The following is a 12,193-nucleotide window of genomic DNA, read 5'->3' on the forward strand; positions in this document are numbered from 1 at the left end:
ACCCACCGATTTTTGGGGGTTAAAATTACCTCCATTAACTCTGTTTATCTCTCCACAGGTGTTGCCTGATCCGCTGAGTGTTTCTAGCATTTTGTATTTTCATTCCAGGTGTTTCATGTTATCCCTCTTTTTCACCTTGTGAATCTGACATTGAACTGATGATGGCTACCTTGCTCTGTCTATAAATGTGCCTTATTCCCTGCTATACCACTCTATATAATACTACCGTTTATATATTTTTTTTGCCTATGTTTATGTGTTTTTTTGTGAGGTTTTGGTATAATATACAATCCTAATTAAAAAATATATACATAAAGAAGAAAATAACCTTACAAATACAAGATCAGTAAATATTTATTTAATAAATGATTCCCACTGAGTAAATGCAGTCGGTGTTGGCCTTTCTGCACAGAGGAACATCAACTGCTGCTAATCTAGAACTTAGTTAGTAAATAGTTTAATTCTGCAAGTTAGTTGTATGAAGCTATTCCACTTTTGCAGAAATACAATGTTTTCCATTGTTTTAAGCTCTCCAAAAAATTATAGATATTTGTTAAACTATAATCACCAAACCAATTTAGAGTTACATCCTGAAACAAATTGCATTTTTCTTCAGGGAGTAGAACGGTAAAATTACAGAATATTTGTAGAGCAAAACTAGATATATCTTAATACCCAATATTATCCAAAGTATCTTTTCATCTGCACCTTTATCCTCATTATTTATATTCTATTGGGTGTGGTTAGGATGTTCAAGGCATGTATATTAATTAAGTATAGTGTTTTGCTCATTTACCTCCTTAATAGTAAAACATATCTTGAATGTGCCCTTCTTATTCTAAATTAGGGTTATGTGACAGCTATTTCATTGCTTAAAATGTGTATCAGATTTGTGCTAAATGTAATGAATTAATCCATCAGTCAGTGTGAATGACATTTTGTCAACTGAATATGAATATCATTTTCATTTATTTGCACTTCAAATTTTGGGCGTGCTACAGGTACCTGTTCAAGTGCCTAGTATTTTTTTTGTTTGCAGTCATGATCACAGCATATTACATGCATTAGAAAGTATAGCTACCAGTTATACATATTCTTAAACTAACACATCTAATCATGACAATATAAACTGGATAACTATATTATAATCCTTTGGTTATGCCCGGTTAGGGATATTAAGTAGTGGATGGAATATCTACTTGGAGTCCTTGTTACTACATTCAAGTATTTTCCTTTTTATATTCTATTTGGTAAGCAACAAATACATGTCATTTAAGAGGATGAGTTCAATGTTCTAGAGTCTGCAGAATCAGATCTTTCATCATAGTCCTCCTCCGTATAAATGGGTTGTTTGGTCACCATTGAACAGCCCTCATCAGCAATTGAAAGCCTGGGATCACTGGTAGGATGAGATGGAAGAACTGGGGAACTGCGAAAGATGCCAGCTGAGGTGTTTTGGAAAGGGGTGAGATACTGGGATCTGAGCTGGTACTGCTGCTGGAGTGTCATGGTGTTCCATAGAGCAACATCGTTTGATATAAATGGGCTTGCCTGATTTCTGCTCAAGGTGTTCCTCAAGACCAGTGGGTAACGAGGAGGTTGAGGAAATGGGTGCTGCAATGGCATGGCCAGCGGGCTTGGCATGACACAGCCAGGATCATTGGAGAACCTCAAGGAATCTGGGACCCTGAAGGCTGACCCAACAGACCACTTGGAGGAGGCAACAGGGTAGGAGCCAAAAGCATGCTCAAAAAACGTCTGTCCATTGGAAGATACAGAGAGGACATCAGGGGCTTCTGCAGATCTATCCGAAGCCAATGCAGAGCGACTTGACAGAAGAATTTCAATGGCGCCAACAAGATCACCTCCACAACCTTTCAAAATCAGCTCAAGGACTGTAGGTTTGTGATTTGGGAAGATCTTCTTCAACACTTCAATGGGAGGTCTATTACCTTTTAAAGAAAAAGGAACTGGCACAGTTCCAGATAGACCCTCCAGCAGTAGTTGGTTTTGATCCAGATTAAATTTGGTGCTTTCTGGTACTGTTTCCAAGGTGTTGCCACTCTTCTCAATTGGAAACTGTTCTTCATCAACCACTGGCATTTCAGGGCTTTCAGCTGTGTAGCAATTCTTGCCTTTGGGCAGATCTGGGGAATTTGTTTGTCCTGACTCTTTGTCACTGTACGTTTCCGCAGTCTCATTTCCAATCTGGTCATCTAAACGTTCCCCACTTAGGTCTGAGAAGAAAAAGAGAGAAAGATGGACCTGATCATCAACAACTTAAGGACTGTATCAGAATTCTAAGCTTAATAATGAACGTTGTTGTTTTTCCAGCACTAAATTGCCTAGAAGCGACAAGCTTAAAATAGTCATAACGCACTGAAAAATTCTGATTGGTTTAGAATAGACTAACCAAGTTAAATAGATTAAATGTGTAGTTGTTTTTGCTCCTCTGGGCAGTTTTTAACTAGGAGATGTGTTTTTGCAAGGATGTGACATTCTGGGTCTTAATTGATGAGGCTATGGGATTGATGAAAATATTTTGGTGATTTCAAGGAAAGAACAGAGGAAATTATCCCCCATGGTGTGTTATTGATTTCACCTGTGCCCTAAATGGAGACCAGGCAGTTCAGGGAAGGAGGAAGACAAATGTGAGGAATTGATGTCTTCCCTCGACCCCATGTGGTTGTTCTCTTCCCATTTTAATTTATTATGCTTTCTACATTCTCAGCTTTCTACCAAGAGGAGCTATTTTGTTTAGAATTATTGTACAAAATTAACATTGGTTGTGCGTGTGTCTACATATATTATTTAACAGAAGACCAAAAAAACAAAGATATGTAGTAAAACTACTGTGAAGTAAAGCTGTACAGGACCGTAAGCAGTTTACTGCTACTCACACCCTGAGTTTTGCAAGGAAGCAAATACTTTACTTCATAGCTTCTCTGCGGTATCAAATTTTAAAAGTGGATTCATGCTCAGCATGATCCAGATCCCCGTGGCTCTCTGTTTTTTCTCCATTAAAAATATGACCTGCCATTTAGAACTGGCAAAGCAAATGCACCACTTTTAACATTGCTATACGAACACATGGTCATACGAAATCAATGGGCAGGAAAAGACCAGCTGGTCCATCGTGCCTGCCCCACACAACCACTGCACTTGTAGCATCAAAATTAGGCACCCATACCCACCAGATCACATGCCCACCTGCCCACCATCAGTCATGTGATCTCCTGGAAGAGGCAAAAAATAGAATAAACCAAGGGCCGAGGGTAGATGCAGCCTAAGTTAAGAGATCCTGCTTCCTGGTCCTCTGTTGGGACCCAGCTTAGCATCAGTCAGGTTTCATCAGCCATATCTGGTCAAAACCAGAGGAAATGGGGCCCACTTAAAGGTGAGTGGAGGCTGATTGTTTAAAACAATTAAAGCATCTCCTGCTCCATCCCGTCAACTTCTGCCTCCATTTCCACAGTCTTCGGGCGGAGGGGGTGGGGGGGGGGGATAATTGTAAGTAGCCCCCGAACAGCACAAAGGCCCCTGCTCCTTCCCCTGACAATGTTAATTTTGATGGGGTCAGCAATGGAATTCCATGGCAGCTGAAAATCTTATGTAACTGCCTTGATCACATCTTTGTGTTTTTTCTGGGCCCCAATGGTTATTGGATAAATCTATGAACCCTGCGAGACAGTGCTTAGCTTTGAAGCGACAGAGTAAAACTCTGAAGAGCTTGTATCTTTTAAGTACAAGTCTCCCATCTAGTGTACTTTAATTAGTTCTGATCCAACAATCATAGGAAGGGTAATATTTGTCTTGAAAGGATACAGAAGCAAACAAAGATGATTGTTGAACCTTAAGTTATGAGGAAAGGTTAAGGAATTTGTGCTTATTTTGTTTGGAAAAAGTGGAAACTTATTGAGCTTTCACAATTTTGAAATGAATTGATAAAATTGATCCAGTAAAGCTCCCCTTCTCTGCCCCAAGAATCTTAGCATCGACCTCAAATGAGCATTTACTTTCTAACATTTTCCATTTCCCGCACCTGCCACCCAGTGGCTTCTCTAAAAATTCCAATTTAATACAAAGTTAGGGTAGTTTACGCTGTGGGTACATGCCCACTAAGAACTAGACTGAGACTGCCCAAATTCACGTCATATTTAGTATCTAGCAGGCAGAGGAGGCTTTTGTTCTATCAGTCTGGGTGAGATCAACTGTGATCATCAAGAAATTCCACCACCCCCACACCCACTTACCTTGCCAGGAACAACTTCAGACTGCAAAGCCCAGTTCCCAATCCCAGCCATCAGTCTCCACATCATCCCCACTGGATTAGAAAGCAAGTCAGCGATCCTGCATTTAACTGATGCCCAGGAATAAAAATTACCCCATCCTCACACTGATGTCAGTGTGGTTACTTCCCTCCCGCTCCAGTTAAGTTACAAGGAAAGATTATGGAATTTGTGCTTATTTCCATGGTGCACTCCCACCCCAGGTTAAAATTGGTACTTAAATATATACTACAAGTTTAATATAGGTGCAAAGCAAAAATTGTTTCAAACCAACTCTACGTGTAGTATAAATGTACCCTTAAACAACTAGAGACCTTCTACTCCAATAGGCAAATTTCCTGTTCCCACGCTGGAGTTACTACAAGTATTCATTATAGTGTGTAAAGTCATTTCCAATTTGGTCTAAGAGCTTGGCTGAATAAAAGTGTCAGGGGCTGCACTTACACTGCAGCTACTCCTTTGAGACCAACAGCTACAGTTCAGGCTCCAGCAGCCAGAAGGTTGTTTACATTGTTGATTGGGGTGTTAACTGCCCTGTTTGTGAGAAATCAAGCGCAGGCAGCGGAAAGAGCGTGCGGCAAACCAGTCCCATCCACCCCTTCCCTCGGTGAATGTCTGTCCCACCTGTGACAGAGTCTGTGGCTCTCGCATTGGACTGTTCAGCCACCAAAAAACTCACTTCAGGAGTGGAAGCAAGTCTTCCTTGATTCCGAGGGACTGCCTATGATGATGATTGTAAGATATACCTGCACATGCCTGGACGCAGAGCTGTCTCCCAAAAACTAGAATTTTAAATGTTTGGAGAATGGGGATGAGAGAATCCCTGTTCTCTAAACGTTTCAATCAAGGTTAGATCGGTTTATAAAGTGTCCACGTTATCCAACGATATCCCTTTGATATTAATACAAACCTACATAACAATTGCAGACAAGATGGCTGTAGATCCACATTTAAGAAAGGAGGGAAGAGAGAAAACGGGGGACTACAGACCAGTTAGCCTGACATCAGTAGTTGGGAAAATGCTAGAATGTATTATTAAGGACATGGTTACAGGGCTTTTAGAAAATAATAACAGGATTGGGCAGAGTCAACACGGATTTATGAAAAGGAAATTGTGTTTGACGAATCTGTTAAAGTTTTCTGAGTTTGTAATTAGCGGAATAGATAAGGGGGAACCAGTGGATGTGGTGTATTTAGATTTTCAGAAGGCATTCGACAAGATTATTAAACAAAATTAGGACTCACGGAATTGGAGGTAATATATTACCATGAATTGAGGATTGGTTAATGAATAGAAAACAGAGAATAGGAATAAACGGGTCACTTTTGGGAAGGCAGACTGTAACTAGTGGGGTATTGCAAGGATCAGTGCTTGGGCCTCAGCTATTCAGAATCTATGGCCCAGGAATTGCAGTCGGAGGCTTCCTGCAGAGGCTGCCTCTGACCGAAATGTTTTTTACGAATGCACCTGGTGGTGCCGGAGGAAGGTAGACTTGCGCTCCGAGGCCTCCATGTGCAGCCCAGTGTAGGGGCCCTCGTATTCCAGGAGCATATGTGCAGCCTGGGATCACATGGGCCAGACCAACCAATGAAATTGATGTATCCCCATTCACAGTAATAATGATCCCCAACAACACATAAAATTTTAAATAAATAAGAAAAATTCACATATTTAAAATTAATTTAAATTGAATTTAATTAAATGTTTTAGACGACAAATTTTTTTTTGAAATGTTTTTTATATATTTTAATCGAGGTAGAAATAAACTCATCTTAATGGACAGGGTTTTTAATATAAAAATGATTGATAAAATGTTATTTTTATATCTTTTAAAGGACATGCACTGGGCAAGAGTTGGGCAAATAGCCCGGGGATGCGTTGGAGCTGTCAACATTTTGACAGTTCACAAGTGCCGGTTTCCGGCGCATACACGTCGCACGTCGAGAACAGGTACTTGCGGGGCCTCTATGGGTGCGTGCACACATCGTACACGCCTGTAGAGATGGTGATTGTTGGCCCTATATCAATGATTTGGATGAGGGGACAAAATGTAATATATCCAAGTTTGCTGATGATAAAAAGCCAGGTGGGAATATAAGTTGTGAGGAGAAAGCAAAGAGGCTTCAAGGGGATATAGACAGGCTAAGTGAGTGGGCAAGAACACGGCAAATGAAATATAATGTGAAGCAATGTGAAGTTATCCACTTTAGTAGGAAAATAGAAAAGCAGAGTATTTTTTAAATGGTGAGAGATTGGGAAATGTTGATGTTCAGAGGGACCTGGGTGTCCTTGTATATGAGTCACTGAAAGTTAATATGCTGGTACAGCAAGCAATTAAGAAAGCAAATAGTATGTTGGCCTTTATTACAAGAGGATTTGAGTATAAGAATAAAGACCTCTTACTGCAATTATATAGGGCCCTGGTGAGACTGCACCTGGAGTATTGTGTACAGTTTTGGTCTCCTTACCCAAGGAAGGATATACTTGCCATAGAGGGAATGCAACAAAGGTTCACCAGACTGATTCCTGGGATGGGGGGATTGTCCTATGAGGAGAGATTGCCTAGACCCGACATATTCTCTAGAGTTTAAAAGAATGAGATGTGATCTAATTGAAACATACAAGATTCTTACAGGGCTTGACAGGGTAGATGCAGGGAGGTTGTTTCACCTAGCTGGGGAGTGTAGAACCATGGGTCACAGTCTCAGCATAAGGAGTTGGCCATTTAGGACTGAGATGAGGAGAAATATCTCCTCAGAGGGCCGTGGAGGCTCAGTCGTTGAGTATATTCAAGACAGAGATCGATAGATTTTTGGATATTAAGGGAATCAAGGGATATGGGGATAGTTCAGGAAATGGATTTGAAGTAGAAGATCAGCCATGATCTTATTGCAGGCGCGAATGGCCAAATGGCCTAATCCTGCTCCTATTTCTTATGCTCTTATGTTCTTATTTCCATCTTCAGTGCCTGGGTGGTAATCTGGCAGAGCAGATCGCATGCCTGTTGTAGAACTTACCTGACTTTCATTCTATTGAAATTTATAGAATGAAAATCGGTTGAGTTCTACATTGGGTGAGAGATCTGCTCTGCCAGATTATCCCCCAGGGCAGTGAAGACAAAAATCAGCTCCATGCTGTTGAAATTAATGACACAACATGTCAGATGTTACTTAGAACTGCCTGTTAAAGCCAGTGTTATCAAACTAAGCGCTAGAACAAAAAAAGACTTGTATTGACATAGTGCCTTTCATGATCAAAGTGCTTTACAGCTAATGAAAAACTTTTTGAAGTGTAGTCACTGTTACAATGTAGGAAATTACTATATACCACATAGTATTTTGTAGCACATGTTGACAACATTTGTAAACCAGGTTTGGCACTGCACCAGATATATACTCTAGCAGGTCCTGATTCCTTGTTTATGCAGTCAGGTTAGCTTTGGTGCAAAGTGCACTTAATCTACAGGTCAAGCAGGAAATTGTTCGATGTCCGATGCCTCCAGTTCAGATCCAAGGTTGTTCCAACCTCTGTCACTGAATTACAATATGCACATGACGCTTGCATTTGTGCACACGCGGGAGCCCAAACTCCAAACCATCTTTGACACCTTCACTGAAGCATTCGAGAGTCTGAGACTTACATTAAACATCAGTAAGATAAAGGTTCTTTACCAACCTGCCCCAGCCACACAGTACTGCTCCCCGATTATCAAGATCCATGATGAGACCTTGGACAATGTGGACCACTTCCCATAACTTGGGAGCTTACTATCAGCAAGGACAGACATTGATAACGAAGTCCAACACCGCCTTCAGTATACCAGTGCAGCCTTCGGCCACCTGAGGAAAAGAGTGTTCGAAGGCCAGGATCTCAAACCCGGCACCAAGCTCATGGTCTACAGAGCAGTAGTGATACCCGCCCTCCTATATGCTTCAGAGACATGGACTATGTACAGTAGGCATCTCAAAGCACTGGAGAAGTACCACCAATCCTGAAAATTCAATGGCAGGATAGGCACATCAACGTCAGCGTTCTCGCTCAGGCCAATATCCCCGGCATTGAGGCATTGATCACACTTCATCAGCTCCAATGGACGGGTCACATTGTCTGCATGCCCGATACGTGACTCCCGAAACAAGCGCTCTACTTGGAGCTATGTCACAGCAGGCGAGTCCCTGCATTTATCTCATCAGTCACCTTAGAACTCATGTTAGTGTGGAAGCAAGTCATCCTCAACTCCGGGGGACCGCCTAAGAAGAAGGAGGAGGTGTAAACTGAAAATCACATCACACAAAGTGCAATGTCAATACATTCTGAAACAATTATTTAGGAGAAAAAAAACTTGATGCAATATTGCATACCTTGGTAGGACAATTGGAATTGTTAATGTAACATTTATTTAATTATGTCAACATGCCAAAAAAAGGTTACGCACAATCAATCTTTACTTTTAAAGCAGCTCACGAGGGGAAATGTGTCTTTCCGGTGACAAGTGCAAACTGTTTGCAGAGAACTTTTGGGTGGATATAAGGAATAAGAAGAAGAAAAGGTCATTGGTGGGCGTAGTCTACAGGCCCCCTAACAGTAGCTACACTGCTGGATGGAGTATAAATCAAGAAATAATGGAGGCTTGTAAAAAAGGAACTGCAGTAATTTTGGGCAACTGTAACCTTCATATGGATTGGACAAAGCAAATTGGCCAAGGTAGCCTTGAGGAAGAGTTCAGACTGTATCCGGGATAGTTTCCTTGAACAGTACATTGTGGAACCAACCAGGGGGCAGGCTATCTTAGATCTGGTACTGTGTAATGAGACAGGACTAATAAACAATCTCCTAGTAAAGGAGGGATCCTCTAGGAATGAATGACCATAACATGGTTGAATTTCAAATTCAGTTGGAAGGTGAGAAAGTTGGATCTCAAACCAGTGTCCTAAGCTTAAATAAAGGAGACTACAAAGATATGAGGGTAGAGTTGGCTAAAGTGGACCGGGAAATAGATTAAAATGTGGGACAGTTGTTGAGCAGTGGTAGACATTTAAGGAGATATTTCATAGCTCTCAACAAAAATATATCCCAATGTGAAGGAAAGACTATAAGAGAAGGGATAACCATCCGTGGCTAACTAAGGAAATAAGGGATGGTATCAAATTTAAAACAAGGGCATACAAAGTGGCCAAGACTAGTGGGAGACCAGAGGATTGGGAAACTTTTAAAAGCCAGCAAAGAACGGCTAAAAAAATAATAAAGAGAGGGAAAATAGATTATGAAAGTAAACTAGCACAAAATATAAAAACAGATAGTAAGGGTTTCTACAGATAGATAAAAAGGAAAAGAGTGGTTAAAGTAAATGTTGGTCCCTTAGAGGATGAGACTGGGGAATTAATAATGGGGAACAGGGAAATGGCATAGACTTTGAACAAATATCTTGTATCGATCTTCACGTTAGAAGACACTAAAACATCCCAATAGTGGATAATCAAGGGGCTAGAAGGAGGGAGGAACTTAATACAATCACTATTACTAAAGAAGTAGTACTCGGTACAATAATGGGACTAAAGGCGGACAAGTTCCCTGGACCCGATGGCTTGCATCCTAGGGTCCTGAAAGAAGTGGCTGCAGAGATAGTGGATGCATTGGTTGTAATCTACCAAAATTCCCTGGATTCTGGGAGGTCCCAGCAGATTGAAAAACCTCAAATGTAACACCCCTGTTTAAAAAAGGAGACAGACAGAAAGCAGGAAACTATAGACCAGTTAGCCAAACATCTGTCGTTGGGAAAAGGACGCGTTTATTTGGACTGTAAAAATGGCCGCCCCTCGTCTCTGATTGGTCCCCTTGGAGGATAAGCCACACCCTGAAGTTTCTCTGGAATGTATAACTGGAACCGCCCAGCCCAAATTCTCACTGACTTTACAAATTGTAACTCGATTCACTTTGACTTCCAGAAGCCACAGAGGATAGATCTCCCCAGAAGCCACCAAGTGCCAGGCAAAGTCCCTTGCCCCAGCGCAAGTGCTGCCTCCCCAGCTGAAGTCCTTTGCCCCAGCGCAAGTGCATGACCCCCCTCCCCCTGCCATAGATGGGACACTATGTGCGGATTGTTAACAGGTTTATTGGATATGAAGTGAATAGTGACAGTATCGTGACTTCTGGATTGGAAGAACCACTCTCCCCTCCGATCTCCCACCCCGTCTCTCTCTTACCCCCCACCCCAGACTCTCTCTCTCACCCACCCCCCCAAGCTCTCTCCCTCCCCCCCCCACCACCAAGCTCTCATGCCCCCCAAGCTCTCACTCCCCTCCAGACTCCCCGCCGCAGCTTGTGGCTCAGCTCTCTCTCTCCCCGGCCGGCAACTTCTCTCCCCACCCGGCAACTTCTCTCCCCCCCACTCAGCCATTTCTTTCCCCGGCCGGCAGCTTCTCTCCTCCCCAGGATCTCGCTCTGTCCCCACGCAGAACGTGGTCGGACTGATTGCAGGGGTTACTTCCGGTCCGGAGCCACACTTCTGGTTCCGGCACTTCCGGTCTGGGCAGGAGGCATCAGGGGCGGGGATTCGACCAGGTGGGAGGATTGGGGATGGGGACAACACAGCAAAAGTACAGTACAAATAGTCACTTCGTTGGAAAAATGCTGGAGTCCATTATTAATGAAACAGTAGCGGGACATTTGGAAAAGCATAACACAATCAAGCAGAGTCAGCATGGATTAATGAAAGGCAAATCATGTTTCACAAATTTGCTGGAGTTCTTTGAGGATGTAACGAGCAGGGTGGATAAGGGGGAAACCAGTGGATGTGGTGTATTTGGATTTCCAGAAGGCATTCGATAAGTTGCCACATAAAAGGTTACTGCACAAGATAAAAGTTCATGGAGATTGGGGTAATATATTAGCATGAATAGAGGATTGGCTAACTAACAGAAAACAGTAACTAGTGGAGTGCCACAGGGATCGGTGCTGGAGCCTCAACTATTTACAATCTATATTAATGACTTGAATGAAGGGACCGAGTGTAATGTAGCCATTTTGCTGATGATACAAAGATGAGTGGAAAAGCAAATTTTGAGGAGGACACAAAAATAATGTGGGAAAATATGAGGTTATCTACTTTGGCAGAAAAAATAGAAAAGCAAATTATAAATTAAATGGAGAAAAATTGCAAAGTGCTGCAGGACAGAGGGGCCTGGGAGTCCTTGTGTATGAAACACAAAAAGCTAGTATGCAGGTACAGCAAGTAATCAAGAAGGCAAATGGAACGTTGACTGTTATTGCAAGTGGGATAGAGTATAAAAGCAGAGATGTCCTGCTATAACTGTACAGGGTATTGGTGAGGCTACACCTAGAATACTGCGTAAAGTTTTGGTCTCCGTATTTAAGGAAGGATATACTTTCATTGGAGGCTGTTCAGAGAAGGTTCACGAGGTTGATTCCAGAGATGAGGAGGTTGACTTATGAAAATAGGTTGAAAAGGTTGGGCCTATACACATTGGAGTTCAGAAGAATGAGAGGTGATCTTATCGAAACATATAAGATAATGAGGGACTCGACAAGGTGGTTGCAGAGAGGATATTTCCACTCATAGGGGAAACTAAACCTAGTGGACATAGTCTCAGAATAAGGGGCCGCCCATTTAAAACTGAGATGAGGAGAAATTTCTTCTCTCAGAGGGTTGTAAATCTGTGGAATTCTCTGCCCCAGAGAGCTGTGGAGCCTGGGTCATTGAATATATTTAAGGCGGAGATTGACAGATTTTTGAGCAATAAGGGAGTAAAAGGTTATGTTCAGATCAACCATGATCTTATTGAATGGTGGAGCAGGCTCGAGGGGCCAAATGGCCGACTTCTGCTCCTATTTTTTATGTTCTTATGACTCTCATTTACTTCTCAGGAATATTATACCTAATTAG

At 42.1% G+C, this 12,193-nt stretch overlaps 1 protein-coding gene across 1 annotated transcript in view; it reads right to left on the bottom strand.

Moving 5' to 3' along the window:
• Positions 1 to 621: 621 nt before the first annotated feature.
• The window catches only part of dmrt3a (doublesex and mab-3 related transcription factor 3a), a 33,061-nt gene continuing 21,489 nt past the window's right edge, over positions 622 to 12,193 (bottom strand). The window contains exon 2 of the mRNA XM_070858086.1: positions 622 to 2,237. Coding sequence (XP_070714187.1) covers positions 1,273 to 2,237 — 965 coding nt within the window. The 3' untranslated portion in view covers positions 622 to 1,272. The remainder of the gene's footprint in view (positions 2,238 to 12,193) is intronic.

This window comes from Pristiophorus japonicus, chromosome 1, assembly GCF_044704955.1.
Source record: "Pristiophorus japonicus isolate sPriJap1 chromosome 1, sPriJap1.hap1, whole genome shotgun sequence".
In the NCBI taxonomy this organism is placed as follows: Eukaryota; Metazoa; Chordata; class Chondrichthyes; family Pristiophoridae; genus Pristiophorus; species Pristiophorus japonicus.